At 40.0% G+C, this 17,095-nt stretch overlaps 2 protein-coding genes across 6 annotated transcripts; both read right to left on the reverse strand.

The window, feature by feature from the left end:
* Positions 1–202: 202 nt before the first annotated feature.
* Positions 203–2,050, reverse strand: LOC126602469 (non-specific lipid transfer protein GPI-anchored 14-like). Its single transcript, XM_050269350.1, has 2 exons — positions 1,160–2,050; positions 203–589 (listed from the first exon to the last, which is right to left on the reverse strand). The coding sequence occupies exons 1-2, from the start codon at positions 1,584–1,586 to the stop codon at positions 318–320; spliced, it is 699 nt and encodes a 232-aa protein (XP_050125307.1). The 5' UTR covers positions 1,587–2,050; the 3' UTR covers positions 203–317.
* Positions 2,051–2,191: 141 nt separating this feature from the next.
* LOC126602454 (dnaJ homolog subfamily C GRV2-like) lies at positions 2,192–15,767 on the reverse strand. Of its 5 annotated transcripts, XM_050269323.1 has the most exons (22): positions 14,941–15,767; positions 14,090–14,323; positions 13,815–13,902; positions 13,483–13,691; positions 13,024–13,125; positions 12,888–12,950; positions 10,532–12,772; positions 9,652–10,014; positions 9,050–9,190; positions 8,552–8,944; positions 7,971–8,465; positions 7,246–7,469; positions 6,808–7,152; positions 6,170–6,464; positions 5,564–6,022; positions 5,140–5,485; positions 4,706–5,049; positions 4,166–4,630; positions 3,680–3,804; positions 3,283–3,406; positions 2,862–2,930; positions 2,192–2,717 (listed from the first exon to the last, which is right to left on the reverse strand). In XM_050269323.1, the coding sequence occupies exons 1-22, from the start codon at positions 15,370–15,372 to the stop codon at positions 2,511–2,513; spliced, it is 7,764 nt and encodes a 2,587-aa protein (XP_050125280.1). In that variant the 5' UTR covers positions 15,373–15,767; the 3' UTR covers positions 2,192–2,510. The 5 variants fall into 5 exon arrangements, with proteins under 5 accessions (XP_050125280.1, XP_050125281.1, XP_050125283.1 ...); XM_050269324.1 differs by lacking the exons at positions 13,815–13,902; positions 14,090–14,323; positions 14,941–15,767 and having other exon boundaries at positions 13,024–13,135; positions 13,483–13,630; XM_050269326.1 differs by lacking the exons at positions 13,815–13,902; positions 14,090–14,323; positions 14,941–15,767 and having other exon boundaries at positions 13,024–13,097; positions 13,483–13,624.
* Between the last annotated feature and the right edge of the window lie 1,328 nt (positions 15,768–17,095).

Here is a 17,095-nt window from a genome sequence, read left to right on the forward strand (position 1 = left end):
TAACAAACTATATTATCTCCTCTAAGGGGGAGATGGTGAGTTTAGTCTCACAATGGACTATCAATAATGTGGTTCAAATTCGCTTTTAGCGAGAATCGAACCTAAGACTTCTCACTTACAAGTGAAGAGGGATACCACTAGACTGTAGTATTAAGTGGCTGTATAAATAATTTTACTTATTAGTAATTTACTAGAGAGCCCGTAAATATTATTGTTGTTATTCAATTTGTTATGATAAAAATCGTAAAGGGAAACCAAGGTGTTACAAACCAGCTGATACCTAACCAAAATATATTTCCTTACAGAACCTCTAATGATCAGTTGAACATCAATGCCATGGAAACCAATGACACCACCAACAAAAATCCAGTCTCAGTCGACTTCATTAGTCCTGCTCCATTGTTGGTGCTGCTTGGAGTCGCTGTCGAGCCTGATGACTTTGAATCGGACGTGGAGGAAGAAGCAGCAGCAGCAGAAGCTGAAGTGGGTGGAGACTCATGACCGTTACTTGTAGGGGATGTGCTAGAATTTGAATCTGCTTCTTTGAAAAACTTTGCATCGGGGGAATTTGGTGGCAGATTCAATATACCTGCAAACATGCAAACACAAAAAAATCAAACAAAAATCGCTAAACTTCGTATTCAGATAGCCTGAGGTTCAAATATTTTCATCATATTCGAATTTCCTAGGGTTCATACTCTGATATCGTAAGATTTCATGTTATAGGTATCATAAAACGTTCTAGGACTCATATTCCAGTATCATAAGGTTTCATATATGGTCACAAGTTCTTTTGTCTTTGGTTACATTGGAGCGTTTGGTTCCCTGAACTTAGCATACTCTTATTCATCATTCTACCTACTCTCACCACTAGGGATAACCCCGGTGGCTAATGATATCATGTTATAGGTATCAAGCCATTACTTTGGAGACGTTAATCACATATAATTTCATAAGAAACTCATATTCAAGAATTGCACACTTGCGCATAAACAAATTGGCTAAGGCAGTATGCATCCTCGTCTGCATCCAATTTCAAATCTTCATCCATAATTTAGATTTCATCAAAGCTAAGATTAGACTATCACTTGAATTAAAAAAAAAAGACTTAAGATTCATAAGAAAGAGTAGGTAAAATATTGGATGAGACATTATTTACTTGGGCAATCAGAGATTTTGCCATCAATGTCACAAGCTGAGGGCATCTGGAGAACCAAAGTGGTATTGACAGGAAGCCCCATGGAAGGGTCAGTGCTTTCTTTGATGAGAACACACAAGCACTTTGGTTTGTTGGCCTTCAATTTCTTGGTGTTTTCACAGCACTCCGGCATTGGTTTCTTCGACGTTCCACTCACAAATGGAATGCAAGCCGCAAGGTCCGCCATCTGGTCTGCACACTCCTTCTCATCATCCTCCATTGTTGCCATTGTTGCCACGGCCAGTGAGGCCACCACGATGCAAAACAATCTCAGTTTCTTGCTTCCCATTTTCTGTGTGTTGTGGGTGATTTGTTTTTTGGGTTTTGATGCTGTTGCCTTTTCTTTTTGGTGTGCTTTTGCTTTTGGCTTTTGGGGTGGCAAGTGCATGCAGAGCAAGCTAGGTATTTATCAGCTTCCTGTAGTATTCCTGGTTTGAAGTGTGACATTCAACACAGGAGATGGATAATGGCTGAGTTAATATTCTGGGATGCCTTGAGAAATGGGATTCCTTACTCCAAAGTAGGAAGAAATTGACATTCCCAATGACATATTTACATTTGTATTTCAGGTATCTGCAGAATCATCGAAATCTAATCTCTTTAAAATTTACGGAAAAAGAGATTCGAGCTTGTATGCACGCACACCTAACTTCCATTGCCCTATAACTAACAGGTTGAATCTACATTTACAAAATCTATTCTATTCCAACTAACAAAAAATAGACTCGAACTTGAATGTTAACACATGGTACTCACTTTGCCTTCACTAACTAGCCAAACGCAAACACGCATCCGTCTTGAGCATCTGAAAATGGGATCTATCAAAATCAAAGTGAAATTGGGATGAAATTATGACGACTTTTTGGGTTCATTTGATCGTTTGAGAATCAGTTATACAAGTTTGCAAGTACCCAAAAATCAAGTGTCACTGAGTAGTGATCGCCACTCAAACATCCAATGCAATATAAAGCCAAATGAGCAAAGAAAACGAAGAAAAACGAAGAAACTTTCTATTAAGAAATCAAGAACACGAAGAAAACGAAGAAACAAGAGGTTATCGGGGGATAAAATCAACATAAAACATGGAAGAAAATTGCCCAAGATGATGAGATCACACAAAAATCAGCTCAGTTCTATATACAGGTGGGCAATTCCTCTTTACATAATTTTTCTCACCATTCGTTGGGAAAATCGCAAAGGCTACCGATTAACAAGATGTGGACGGTTAAAAAAAAGGTGATAAAACTGTACAGTGTGCTATACAGAAAAGTATGAGTCTTTACTCTTCGGTAAATGCGCAGTGTTTCCGGTACTATGAAAGGTGATCCTGTCTTCCATTTAAGTCGGATGAAGTTGAAGCAGGAGGTCTGGATGGAGCAGGTTGTGGTGAGGGAGCTGTAAGGGCATAAGCAAGTCTCGATGATGAACTCTCAATTAGCCCAGCAATTCCGGCAGCAGCGGATTGAGCATTTGAAGGGAGGAAAAGATCATGTTTCTGATCCTTATAAGCACTCCAAACCTGAAAAACGAGCAATTGTCATTGCAAGAGCAACATCAGTATTGGCAGTCTCACTAAAACTCGGTGATGAACAATCAAGATTTTGTAATTCAGATTTCAAAATCTGAAAAAGTGCATCAGATAAAGATAAGCGTGAGGACTTACATCTGAGGAATTTAACAACTCACGCACTTTAGTACAATGCGCCCCCTCCGTTGCAAATGCATGCAAAACCTGGATCGCAGTAAGCCAAAATTTTCAAACATGCCAAGAAAAAGGGAATGAAAAACAGCTAAAATAAAACAATTGAAATGTGATAAAATGGATTCCAAGGACCAAAACCACCTTCAAGCTTTGAACAAATTACCATTTAAACGAATTCAAATGTTGAAACCTTCATGAGACCTAATCGGTGAAATATATAGTATTTCCTAATTCCTAATGAAATGAATATTATAGTCGAAAAAGCAGAGATAATTTTCCTTCACCTTTAAAACAGGCAATGAGAAATTTTTTGAAAACAAAGAGGGAACAAGAACTCGGACAAAGTAATCTGCGAACATATCTTTGATGAAAATGTTCTAACCTCAATCGCGAGCACCCTGCCAATAGATGCTTCGGATTCATTCCACTTCATCTGAGAGCAAAGCCCATTCCTTCCTCCAGCTCTCCAATCAAGAAGGCCCAGAAGTACTTGTACAAGACCAACCCTACATTATTCATAGAACTTATGTCAATACCAAAATGAGCAGAAGACAAATTTTCCTTTGAAATCAGAACATCAGCCATTCCAAATCTGAACATAATCTACAAATATAGCCTGCCAACGTATGGGCAAAATGTGTCAGGGATAAGTTTGCATGGTTAGAGGTTTAGTTGGCATTGCTAAGTGTGGCAACCATGGAATGTTATATGAACCACGTACCGAGTCTAGACTACGATCGGTAGAAAAATAATAAATCAAGACTACAGAAGTTACTCACTTAAGTCCTTGTGCAACAAGTGCATCCCTAGCTCGGTTTCCAGCAACCACAACACGCTTCAATGTCTCAAGAGCTAGTATGCTTCCACCTTGCCATCCTATTGCTTTCATTAGAAGGGGAACGACCTGTAAAATTGAATAGTGGTAAACATGAGGGGATTAAAAAATTGTGATAGCACCATACATGACAAAGTAAGAAGATATAACTGGAGGAATTCCTGCATGGAATTCCCTATGCTCTCCTCAATAACCTTATTGAATATGGACCAGTAACCGTCTACCTCAATTCAAAGTAATATGCATTCTAAAGAAGAAGTCAAAGATGAAGTACTCACTACTACAAACCTATATCTCCCAGAAATATAAGAGAAAATTGCAAATGAAGTCCTTTATGAAAACTTGATAGTCATGGTTTTACGATAGAAATAGAATACATGACTTTTAGATGTAAAACAAATAAGTACATCAAATAAATAGTTTGACGCACCTGAGGAGTTCCTACACTAGTCGCCGCCATAGCTTCAGCACATGTGGTGCTAGCTGCCAGTTGATGTAGAACACGTAAACAACTAAGGCGCACACGTTCTTGGGCAGTTTGAGTGGGCTGTGTGGATCCGTCATCAGATTCATCTGTTTTGTCCACATAATTGCCATTGTTTACCTCCTCTGATGCCATTGTTTCTCGTCTTCCTTCATAAGCCACAGCAGCCACGAGTTTGGGCACATATCCAAGATATCCAACATGATCTGCAAGTGCAGGGTGCACTCGTAATAACGAAACCAACGCAGCAGACAGAAGCAAAGGAAGTTCAGGGTCAACAGCTAGTGTATCGTAATGTGTGGCAGCAATAGATGTCAAATACTGATCTAGAAGTCCTTCCAAGAATCTCTTGGGATTTCTGAGAGGAAACTTGGGATCTTTTAGGAATAATCTAACATAGATTCCGCCAACCTGCATGAGCTGAAAACTGTGAGTTTTCCAAACAATAAGACACTTAAATGTTAATACGGCATAACCATGTCCTACCTGTGGCTCATCTCTCATTTCTTGCTGCCCAGATGCCTGCTCAGGTACATCCCAATCAACCACACGACCTTTCATCTGTTCGCGATACAGATCTGATGCCATAGTTGAAATCTGTGCAGACAATGAAGTAGCCATTGCTGGTGTCCATACAAGTTCAGGGGTCTCAGTAGTCTGTTCAAGGGCAACTACGACAGCCTCACCAGGTCCATCCCTAATAACTGAAACCAAGCCATCTGGAAGAAACCTTGCTAACGTTATAACAACTCTAGGCCCGTGCATTGGCTGGCCAACAAGCTTCCCCAACAAAGAGGCTGCTGCTGCTCTTTGTTGTAAGGAAATTTCTTCTGCAAATTATGATTCATATCATAAAAAAAAAAGGTTAAATTTTTCTAAGTTAATTTTAAAAAATAGGAAAAGATACAAAAAGTATTTACCCTGCAAAGGCAAAAGAAGTTCAAGGATGTAGACAACTCCCCCATGCTTGGCAGCTGCCCAAGCAAGTTCAGGTGTGCTGGCCAGAGCATAAAGAACATGAAGAACCCCTTCACGACAAGTTGGGGCTGAGTGAAGCATTTGTAATAAAAGAAGAAGGCTTGATCCATCGGCAACCATAGCCTCCAAGCAGGAAGCATATGTAGTCAAGAGTGACAACACACTCAGGCAAAGTTGAGGAATGTTGCTTTCTGATGCAACAGGCACAGAAAAGCATCCGAAAAGAGGCAATAACTTATCTTTTGTAGAAAAAATTGACGCCAAATTTGGACTGCTTGTCAGTAAGTTCTGCAAAGAAAAAAGGAAAAAAAGGTCAGATATATTAATAAATTTTTAAGTTTGGAACATAACAAGAGAGCAAGATACCTTAAGTGAATTCAATGCAAATTTAAGGTTCTTAGCAGCTTCAAATTCTTCCTTATCTACTACTTGTCCATTAGATAGTGCAGAATCTTCAGCCGGAGTATTCTGTTCATCAGTTGAACCAATAGCCGTATCATTAGAATCCTCAGGTGTCTCAAGGGATGAGCCATTCTGATTTGGTACATCCTTAATTTCAGAATCAGTCGCACATTGATTGTGCACAAGATATGCTATAAAATCAACTAATGCAACACAGAAAGCCTCTGGTTCACTGATCTCAGAATCTGGTTGATTGTTATAGACCCTCAAGTAAACATTGCCAACATATAGTTCTTTTGATAGTGCCTTATACCCAAACAGATGTGAATCTTTCATATCATATGAACCATCAGGACCCTGACTTGCACGTTGCTGATCCACAAATTTCAGTAGTTCTGCTCGGGTTGAGGAGTTCCAGATAATCTAGTACCACAAATAAATAATACAATCAACCATAAAGAAACTAACATTGCAACGCAACCAAGTGACCCAGACACAGATGTTACAAACTATGCATGCATAAAAATTTACTGTCATAAAAACTATAAATGCAGAAACTAGAGCAATTACCTCTGGTGACTCCAAGTTATTGTTTAGTTTAGATAGTAGGTCTTTCGGTGCTTGATCTTTTAACATACTGGCAAGCTTAGGTGTCAACAAAGCTCTGAGGGCAGCAGCTGCAGTCTGATTATAAGGTGTTGTACTCTCATCACTACACAAGCCACTAAGCCTTGATAGTGCCTGCGAGGCACGTACAGCATGCATATTTTTGGCAATTTGTACACTAGCACCAACTCCATGTGATTCTGTTGCATCAGATTCCTCTGCAGTGGAGTCATACTGAAGAAGCAAGGGCAAAAGGTACCTAAAAGCAAGCACACACAATGCAACACAACGAAGATGAAGATTAATTGCTGTTTTTACATAAAAACATAGCATAACAATCAGTTCTACCAAGTATCACTAAGAAACTACAAAGTTTGAGATGCAGTGAGATAAAGTGACAGTCAATGGATTCACAATGAAACACCATTGACACCAAGAATTAATAAGCATTTGTATTCTCCCATATCCGACCTTAGAAGTCACTTATAACTAATGCAGATAAAATCAACTAATGGAGATCGCAGACTAATTTGACATTTAACTGAGCAATAAGCAATCTTGCATTTAATATTTAAAGTAACTATTTGTGTAAGCTGACTTACCATAAGACACCAGCCTTCAGCAAAGCATCCTGCAATTCAGTGGACACAGAAACATGTGCAATAGTCTGGACAGCAGCATCGACAGCTGAAGGTACAAGCTCAAGTTCAGTGCAATGCACAATGTCATCAACTAGTCCAGAATATTCAAGGATCTCAGCCCAGGCACTCTCAAATATACTCAAAACACAAAAGGTTCGCATCACATTTGTAACAATTATGGCAGATGGTTCACTTGCAGCAGTGCTCGGCTGAACTACGCACATGCAACGGGAAAGAAGATTTGCAAGAAGTTGTATGCCACCATCCCTCACAAGCTCTTCTCCATTCAATGAAGAAGATGCACACCTAATCATGGAAATATAAACACATGCTATCTTCCTGTCAACATCAGTTTGAATAATAAAACATATGAAAAAGTGGATTAAAGGATGTTTTTACGTCAGCCAAATAAGCTCTGATGCCGCAACCAGGAGAGGTGATCTATCTGAGGAAAGAAAATTGTTATCATCCTTGTCCACAGTAACTGCATTGAGCAACATTGGATAACCAGCATATTTAAATGGCTCCAGAATGACTCCATAGCGTCTGTACAAGATACACTGTCCTTTCAATAAAAGCAACAGTCGCCAAGGCTGAGGGCCTTGCAAGCCTTGCATAGTGGCCTACATACAATAATACAGAGTTATCAAATATCTTAACAGAAGGAAGAATACCTATCATCTTCTGTCCACACAAGATAAAATAAAATTAGATACCTACGGCAACATAGAACTTTATACAGCTCCAATACACATTAACAAGATTACAAATGCATTCTGAAAAGATGCATATCCAAAGGCTTAAAAGGATGCATCAAAGAAAAATACTCAAATACAAAAGCACTGAGGTGCACAACCAATATTTACAGAATATAGAATACTAAGCCGTAAAAATGGCATCCACTACATACATAAAAGACTTAGATGCCCAGTACAAGTCTAGAAAAGAAACAGGTTCGTTCAGGTAATTTTCATGGTCATCTTTGAGATACCGAAAATGACCAACATCCAACTGCAATGAATTTCTAGAGATTTTGGAGCAAAATGAATTTTGGACATGTGCACATAACCAATATTTTAAGCATGCTCGTTAAACAAAGACCAGTTCTGTGGGGCAGTATGTACCTGCAGGCGCTCATAAGCTTTCTGTACAGCAAGAAACTTATCCCTTCCTTCAGGATTTTTGTCTGGATGGTATCTCATGGCAAGTTTCCTATATTGCCGTTTAAGCTTTTCTTCATCAATGTTCTCAATCTGCTTGGTTATGCTAGGCATCTCCTCACCCATCTCAAAAGAATGCCTTGTGTTGGCATCATCATTTGATACATCTTCCAAGGAAATCTCTAATATTTTGCAAGCTTCTTCTTCAGAAAGATCCATTGGCCGTCTTGTCAACTCCTCACGCCACATTACTAATAATGATTGTAGGAACTCAACATGTTCAACAATTGGCCAATTTGGAAATCGAATCTCATCACACAAGTTCCGGAGGTAATAACGGTGACACCACATTTCATCTCTTAACTCTGGGTATGTCACTGGTGGCATTGGAGCGTATTCATATAAAGAATGGCAGTGCTGAGACAATTTCTGAGGAAAGTCACCAAGATGCTGCAACACCTGGACGAAGAAAATATTTTGAGATCATTAATACTCTCTATACATAATAGTAACAAAACACATTACTCATTTAAAGCTTCAAATACCTGCCGAATCAGATTTTCCGCTCGCATCTTGTGTGTCCATATAATCTCTGGAGTATCAGAGTCCGATACCATTGCAGCTGCAAATGCAGCTGGACCACTACGTTCCAATACATACAACAAAGATGCAGGAAGAAGCCCACCCAATACACTGCGTTTCGCCAGAGGCAAGGAAGAGGAAACTGCAGCATCTTCACCACCATGAAATGCTTGATGAACATGAGTCAATGAGAAGAGTTGGGAGATTGAAAGGAGATTAGATCCAGGATATGTCAGGGCAAAATAAAATACCCCTGTGCTGTATAGTCGAATCATGGGGTTGGGATTTCTAGTTACAATGGCCTTAAGTAAAGCAGCAGCACCCTCTACAATACTTGGCTCTCCAGAAAGCATAGCCTAAATAAATTTGGGAAAATAAATAGTGATATAATAATGCTTTTCACGATACTTCTTAATAAGGGCCACATAAAAAAAAATGAAAATGAACTATGCTAGAATCACCTGAGCAATATGTGGAAGGCAGCGTGGACTTGATAAGATCCATTTTACTCTAGGAGTTGGGGTAACTATCTCTCCAGCATCATCTAAATCTGAATGTGCAGATACCATGCTATGTAATATGGACAATGCTGCCTCACCAATCTGAATACAGAAACCGTATACTAGAACATGTCAAGCATATAAAATGAGAAGAGACAAGAAAATGGCAACTTTTCTACAATATAGTACACAAAAGATATAAAAGAGACTTCAACAAAAACCATTCACCCCTATTATTTTAAATGTTTTAATAGATGTATCCTTATGTATTCAATTAACTGAGGTAATATTCAGATGTACCTTACCATGAAATTCAATGAAAACCTATGATAAACCAATTGTAGGAGATCAATAAATTGAACATTAACACGTCTAGGAGATAACAAATAGAAAAAAGCATTTGATATTTTATCTACAAGTTTAGCACCCGTTATAATTACTTGAAACTAGAGCTACAAGTGCAGCAAAGATTTGCAGAGAACAAACTGCTTCTAGAAACAAAAAGTCCACAATTGTTACAACATAGACCAACTTTTTAAGTCCCATGCATATTAAAACTACACCTGAGTTGGCGTGAGAACAGGGACTCGAACAGCTAAAGCCCAACGAAGTTCACGGATATCCCGCAATCTCTTCCAGTCCAACATCCCAGAAGCCCAGCATCTCGTTGTCCAATTAATATCCTTCTTTGACCAAAATCTCCTAATGGCATCCTTTTCAACAGGTCCAACCTGTGCTCCTTCCTTGTCAATAAACATCCATTCCTTGAGCGGTTCCATAAAAGCAGTAGCAGCAATCAAATTAGATTGCAAAGGAATAGCTGTCCTTTCAGAAGCCTCATGAGCTACTGTTAGCATATCAACAGCTAACACACATCCTCCCACCAAAACACACACCTCCACATTTGACAAAACCTTCATTAACGCCTTCACAAACAGTAAATATAGAAAGTTATCATCTTCCCCATACTGAACTGAAAATGAAAAGGCCATTTCCATTTACAAGGATGACAAGTGGTTAACCTACAAAACAAAAGGGTGGCAAAACTTGGAACCCTGGTGCGTAGTAAAGGCAATGAGAATGTCTCGATGCCTTGTTGGTGAACTCTCAGGCAGTTTGTCACACATATCCAGAAAGGAAGCATATCAATACATGCATACAGCTTTTATTTATGAATATAAATATGAGAAAGAGAGAAAACCAATCTGAATTACAACCTATATATGTATTTGTCAGATGTTATTCCTGATTACACAATAGAGAGGTAACTGGGAAGTGAAAGGAGCATAGATTTTGCATAGACAAAACAAATTTAAAGAATTTTCATACCCAACTTTGTTGTAAGTGTTCCCAACCTATCTTCTCAAACTACCCCCACTGAAACCCAAACTGATGTCAAGCCAATTTGTATTTCTAGAGAAATAATAAATAAAAGACTTGTACCTTCAAGAGCAATAGAAGGCGGTGCCTTAAAGCTCTATCATCTGTCCTATCCAAAAGGACTGTGATGTGAGCAGTGCCCTCAAAGGGACCTACTGTCTTGTAATGCTGTTCATACACAATTGCCATCGCTCTTGCACAGAGCTCTCTCACTGAATATCCTCCTCCACCTCCAAAACCATCTAGTCTTCCCATGTCACACCAATCATCAGATGCACCCATTTCATCTGGAACAGCACCATCTACGGTAAGTCCTATGTCTGCATCACATAAGAACCGATGGTAGAGTGCTCTAAAGAACGCAACTGGATCGCGCAACGGAAAATTTTGTGCCCTGCCAACACTGCCACTCTCAAGCAGTAAACGCAGATAATACTGACCCACACAAACTTCTTTGGACAAGCTTAGATATCTAACAGAGAACTCAGAGTAGTTCCAAGATATTTGTGGCACGCTATCTTGACCAGTTGCAGTCTCTACCATAGCACCTCCCGGAACAATATCTTCAGTACGCTCCTTCTCAACATCTAACTTATGAACCTCAGCCTGCAAAGTCTCCCTCAACTCTTGCCGGGTACGCTCATTCCAGATCAAATCTGCACGATTGTGATCAAGGCTAAATGCTCGCCAGAATTCAGGCCAATTACAAAGTAGCCTGCCGGATCCCACCGGAGTGTTTTCGACAACAACCTGAGCAGGAGCAGGGAGGCCTGTGCTCTGGAAACCAGTAGTATTGGAATCAGAATCAGTTGAGATTGAAGTATTTGCTTCCACTGCCTCATGAATGCTCGTTGACTGAATATCAGCTGACGCCACAAGTGCTGAATGATTCTTTTGTGGAACACCTGAAAAGACTTCAGCCGTCAAATTTTCACAGGTTTGACTTTGAGCAACAGAAGATTGAAGAGTAGAAGCCCGTCCAGAACTCGAAACCAGTGCAGACCTTTGATTGTTATCAGCCTTAAAAGCACCACCACCTGTCTGTGTCATGGGATCACCAACTTCAGAATTGTTTATATTAAGTAAGGAATGCTCTTGAGATGTTGGTCCTCTCCCTGCACGACCTTTCCTCAAGTGGAGTAAGCGTCTCTGCCTTCTGCTGGTCAAGGATCCTTCTTGATTCGCATCTTCCAATTGAGTTCCATCAGAACGTGTGTGCAAATAAGCAACAAGCCCAGGAGGCAGAACTCTAGACAATAAATCCAGAGCTGGCTGATAAGAATCTGCCCAAAGAGCAACAAGCTGTCGACTAACTTCACGTCGCTCACCAGGAGGAAGGAAGAACGCATGCAATAAATGCCTCAGTAGAGCGCCATCGTGCAATGCAGCATCACGCATTGACTCTGCTGCAATTGCATCTTCTTCTGCAATTGTACGCATGATCACAGCCACTGTTTCCCTAACACTTTCAGCAGGATGTCCAAACAATGCAAACAAACGACGCTTCAAACCAGCTACTTGGCGTAACAGTTCAACAAACACTGTGTATTGTGTTGTCTCACCATGTGGTTCACATATCATAGCCTCAAGAACCTCAACAATAGCCATTGACAATAATGGTGATACAGACATAGGCTTAAGTCTGTTGGAGAGTATAATAGCATAACCATGATTGGCAAACAACACTGACTTTGTGTGCATAATTGTGGCATGCTGCTCTCCTTTAGAATCCGTTAGTATATTTGTATCCCCGGGACCACCACCAATAAGTACTGCGACAAGGCCTGCTGCTTCAGCAGCTACACCCTCTGAACCATTTCTGAGTAAGCCCATTATTCTTCCAACAGCAGCAGGAAAAGACATGACATGTGAAGCAGCAGTTCTTGAAGCTAGTAATCTACGTAAGCATGCAATAAAGCCCATCACCGTCGCAGCCGCTTTAGGTGAAGGGGGAGGTAAGGGAGGGGACTCTGGAGGAAGATTTAGCGTAGATGGAAGCATAGTTATTAAAGCCATCAAAGTCACCTCAGGTACTTCTATGTTCGGAGGAACTCCACTATATGGTATACATGCATTGAACTCTCTTATTCTACGCCATAGCTTAGCTCGTGATCCAGGAATAGAACCACCTTCAGAAACTGCATCTTTGGCAGCTGCTGCTAAGTGTTTCAAATGCATAGATGCACTCTCCATATCTGCAACAAGCCGCTGGAGTCCAAATTGTAAATGGACTCTCCCGCAAGGTGGATCAATGCCATGCCCAGGCATTGTCAATCTTGGTAACACAGTCACAGAACATTGGCCCTGCACAGATTCAACCAAACGCTCAACCCAGCCCCATGAAGAGAAATCATTGCATTATGGAAGAAATTCATGGGTAAAACCTGATCAATATTTACAAGAGCACGGAACTACCTACTTCTGTTTGCAATAGATCCCGAACTGCTGCCAGTAGGCTATCACGAGACGTGCTTGCATAAACCTACAATCCATCAGACACATCAGAAACAAGACCTCGTGATAAACCTGGAATTCAAAAGGAAGGTTATGCTCACATGGATGGGACACCCATCATTGAACTCAATTGCAAACATTTGGGGCTCCTCAGCAAATCGAACAAGTGCGTATACTGCAGATAAAGGTCGAACAATAACAGCCTGCACACATCTAGTGACTACTCTCAACATTTGATATAATTCCATGAAATGCTAGTATATACAGAAGTAAAAGCCAACAAAGTTTTAAAGAATTTAAATTTTCATTATTCCATTCTTATAATTTGTTTATGTACAAAAATTGCATGGGCTTTGGGTCCTGAGCAAATAGGGTCCCTTATTTTGTTAGAGTTTATTCATTCATCTGAAATGTAGCACTTGTTTTCTTATTCATTCCAGGGACAGCAAGGTAAATGCTTAAATTTAGACATCTTTTATAAAGGAAGCCTAGTTCAAGACTAATGCCCTGAACTTCATGTCACCAACCTAAAGTTTGTTTCAGTAAATTCATCAGCTTACTTCATAGTTCTCTGGGCGTCTTTCAACAAGAGAAACTTTTGTAAGAATCAGTTGACGAGATACAGCATCACCATTCTCCCCAAGTCCACCTTTTGGGCCAACACTCAAACTCAACCCTGGAACATTTAAAGTTCCACGAGCAGCAGAGCGCAACCTTGTCACAGACCAACCTCCACACGGAGTTTCTTCTGCTCCAACTGCCTCTTTTGCTGCATTACCAGATAAATTGATTAATGAACGGCCAAATGGACAATGTTGCCGGAACACCAAAAGAACAAGAAAAGAAGATAACTACTACAAAGAGCCCCTAGAAAAGGGTTAGAAAGTGCTACCCCTTCGCTTTATGTACTCTGGTATAGTGAGAGACTGAGAAGTGTCCACAGTTAGTGACAACCCCACCATAGATTTTGCTGTTTTGGTCTGCATGAAATGCATTATAATAAGTACTGATTCAAGAGGCATATTAAAAAATAATCCCTCAGGACAAAAGGGTTTTTTAGGGGGGCACTTCATACATAAAGTTGAACTTATAGAAAATGAGCATTGACATAAAGTTCTAAAGAAATGTTAAAAAAACAAAAAATTGATAGCTCAAGGTTAGTCATACCAAACTTGCAATGATAACTGAATTCGTGGTTCCAGAAGCAGCTTGAAAAGCTTTAGATTTTCTTCCATATAGAGGACAAAGAACGAAACTTCCATGTTCTCCGCCTTTCTTTCCATAAGCATCAGAAAGGGAAACAATGGCAGGTGAATCAAAATCTCTGAAATCCAAGCACCAACGGAGGTCTCCACTTTTTAAATCAATAAGTTCAACCCCAACATAAGTAACTTTTAATTTCTGCAAAGCCATCAATTGTTACAGAAAATCAGTCTAATACTTATATAGAGCAAAACGAACATGTCAGTCAACATAACTGACCACTCAAATATTATCAACATTCAAATAAACATCAGTTTAGTAAAAATCATTAACGACGTATACTTGCAACTTGCAAGCAACATACATTCATCCAAAATTCAAGAAAACTGTGTTCAAGTCCACTTTTTTCTTTTGTACAAGAAGTAACGGCATGAAAAAGTAAACCCATTTCTGATTATTCTCCCCAGTTCCATAACTTCTATGCTAAAACTATTCGGTAAAGAAGCATACTACCAGTCTCCCAAATTCCATAAATTCAATGCTAAAACTATTCGGTAAAGAAGCATACTACTAGTCTCCCAATTCCATAAATTCGATGTTAAAGCCTAAAACTATTCGGTAAAGAAGCATACTTTGCACTAAAGCCCCACTCTTCCAAGGCAAATTTGCTCATGGGTTTGAAGCAATCAGATTATTACCATCGAATCTTCGACTAACAAAGTTGTGAACTGCCTACTGATTCTTCTACTATCAAATTAGCACAGTAAAACGACATTGCACAAACACTAACAAGCATTGGAAGAGAAGTAACTTACGAGTGGGACCCACTCGGCATTCCGGCGCCGGAGATGAAGCACCGGAAACTCAGCGACGGCGCCAAACCGATTCCTCCTAATCCTGTGCAACTCGGTCAGTATACTCGCTGTGTACCTAGACGAGAACTTAATGCCTTTGAATTTCCCCCGTCCGTCCGTCCGAACACTCAAATTGAACTCGTTGGAGTTCTCGTCGCGGCTGATGATCGGCGAGGCGGAGTCAAAATCGGTGGCGACGTCGTAGGAATTGGTGACGGAGAGCGTGGCGGGGTCCAAGGTGGTTATGGCGACGTTCGAGAGGCAGAGAAATCGCTTGTAGCGGCCACGCCACGAGTGTTTGATGACCAAGTAGCGGGCGAGGTACTCCGGCTCCTCGACGACGGCGGGGGCAGAACGGGAAGAAGAATTGGAGGAGTTATTGGAGCTGTCCATCGGCGCGGGTGCGGGTGAGGGGTTTTGATCGGGTGCGTGGCGGCTCACGGATTCTACGTGCGGGAGGAAGTGGAGGGTGTGAGTGCGAGGTGCATTGTGGTGGCGAAGAAAGAACCAGAGTCCGGAGCCGGGTCGACCAGGTGGAGGCGCAGAGGCCGCGGCCTGAGACCGAGACTGAATCGCCCCCAGCTCTGACGGTTATTTACGGGTTCTGCCACGGCGTCCAGTTTTTCTTCTATTTCCGATCGATCAAACCCTAGCTGAACCGGATTGAATCATCGGACATCGTAAGGCCGCGTTTGGATCGAAAGAATTGGAATAATCAATTAAATGGAAGAAAGAAGAAAGAAGAAGAAGAGCTTTGCTTCGCTGTGTGAAATACTGTCAAAACCACATCCTAACTTTGGCATCGACATATCATTATCACCCGACGGTGACCTATCTTTAAATAAGAAACGGTGCCGTATTGCACTCAAAACTTTTTGAAAGTTCACTTTTTTTTTTTTTTAAGTGTTTTTAGCACTTCACAAATAATTCATCTTTTTATAAAATAAAAACGAACTACTCACTCGTGCATACTAGGATACTATTGAAGATAAACCCCCTTTTTATCAAATAATTCGCTCATTTTAATATTTCACCCGACTTTTGTTTCATGAAAAGAAAAGGTATTATGCACAAGAATCTTTAACACTCAAAATTTGATGTCAAAAGTTATGTTTAAGTAGCCAAAGGTAGAGCTCTCACTTCAAATACGTCCCACACGGGATTAATTTAGTTAGAAATTTCACATCTTTTACTTAAGATGTGAACTTGAATTGTAAGGGAAGAAATATCAGTCTCGAGATATTTTTAATACCTTTGTCGTAGTGTCATGTGGTATATATACATAAATTTTTTATAAAAAAATTATCACTTGAATAGATAAAGAAAATATTGAATTTTTATATACATATATAATAACTCGTAAGCTAATAACATCACGTAACATGCTATAGTCATGTTATGGTGACATTAGAAATTTATCTTTGCGAATAGCATATTATGAATTAATAACATTTCACGAAATTTGGACTTACTGAATATTATTTGGATGGTAGCCCAAGTGGCCCAAATTATGAGTTATATGACTTGGACTTACTTTCGTTTGTCCTTTTTGGAGGGAAGAGATCCCCTCCCACCAAGTCATAGGGATTCAGAGATCCGGACCATTGAAATTTGATCCAACGGCTACAATTATTATAACTTTTAGAGAGGCTCTCTATTTGTAGCCGTTGGATCAAATTTCAATAGCCTGGATCTACGGATCCCTAGGATTTGGTGGGAGAGATCCAAAGGGGATCTCTTCCCCTTTTTTGAGGGACATAGAAATCTCAAATTATGTTGTTTCCGCGCAAGTCTTAGTTCTGTCTCATTGAAATAAAAGTCTGGAAAAATTTCAAGTGATTGTTCAATGATGACATACAAAAATAACAATAGATTCAATTTTTTTTCATCTTCAATTATGTTTATCGCATGAGTTTATTGTTTCCTCATATGTCTACACAATAAAATTAAACAACTAATGAGAAAATTCATCAATTTACCCTAGAATTTGTACAATTCCCTTTCTCTAGTTCTCAATTGTTCTCCCTTCCATCCCTCATGGACTCGCCTACACCAACATGGGATTCATTCGAGTAGATGACGGAACTACGTGAAAAGGTAGATTAATTCTTACTAT

This window comes from Malus sylvestris, chromosome 15 (genome assembly GCF_916048215.2).
Source record: "Malus sylvestris chromosome 15, drMalSylv7.2, whole genome shotgun sequence".
NCBI classification, from domain to species: domain Eukaryota; kingdom Viridiplantae; phylum Streptophyta; class Magnoliopsida; order Rosales; family Rosaceae; genus Malus; species Malus sylvestris.

Bases quoted from the DNA above. Each gene is read 5' to 3' on its own strand.
- LOC126602469 (XM_050269350.1), bottom strand. From the start codon at position 1,586: ATGCACTTGCCACCCCAAAAGCCAAAAGCAAAAGCACACCAAAAAGAA. The intron at 590-1,159 runs GTAAATAATGTC...GCATGTTTGCAG, and splicing joins CAAAATCTCTGATTGCCCAA to GTATATTGAATCTGCCACCA.
- LOC126602454 (XM_050269323.1), bottom strand. From the start codon at position 15,372: ATGGACAGCTCCAATAACTCCTCCAATTCTTCTTCCCGTTCTGCCCCC. The intron at 7,470-7,970 runs GTACATACTGCC...TATTGTATGTAG, and splicing joins AAGCTTATGAGCGCCTGCAG to GCCACTATGCAAGGCTTGCA. The intron at 2,931-3,282 runs GTTAGAACATTT...ACTGCGATCCAG, and splicing joins GCAGGGTGCTCGCGATTGAG to GTTTTGCATGCATTTGCAAC.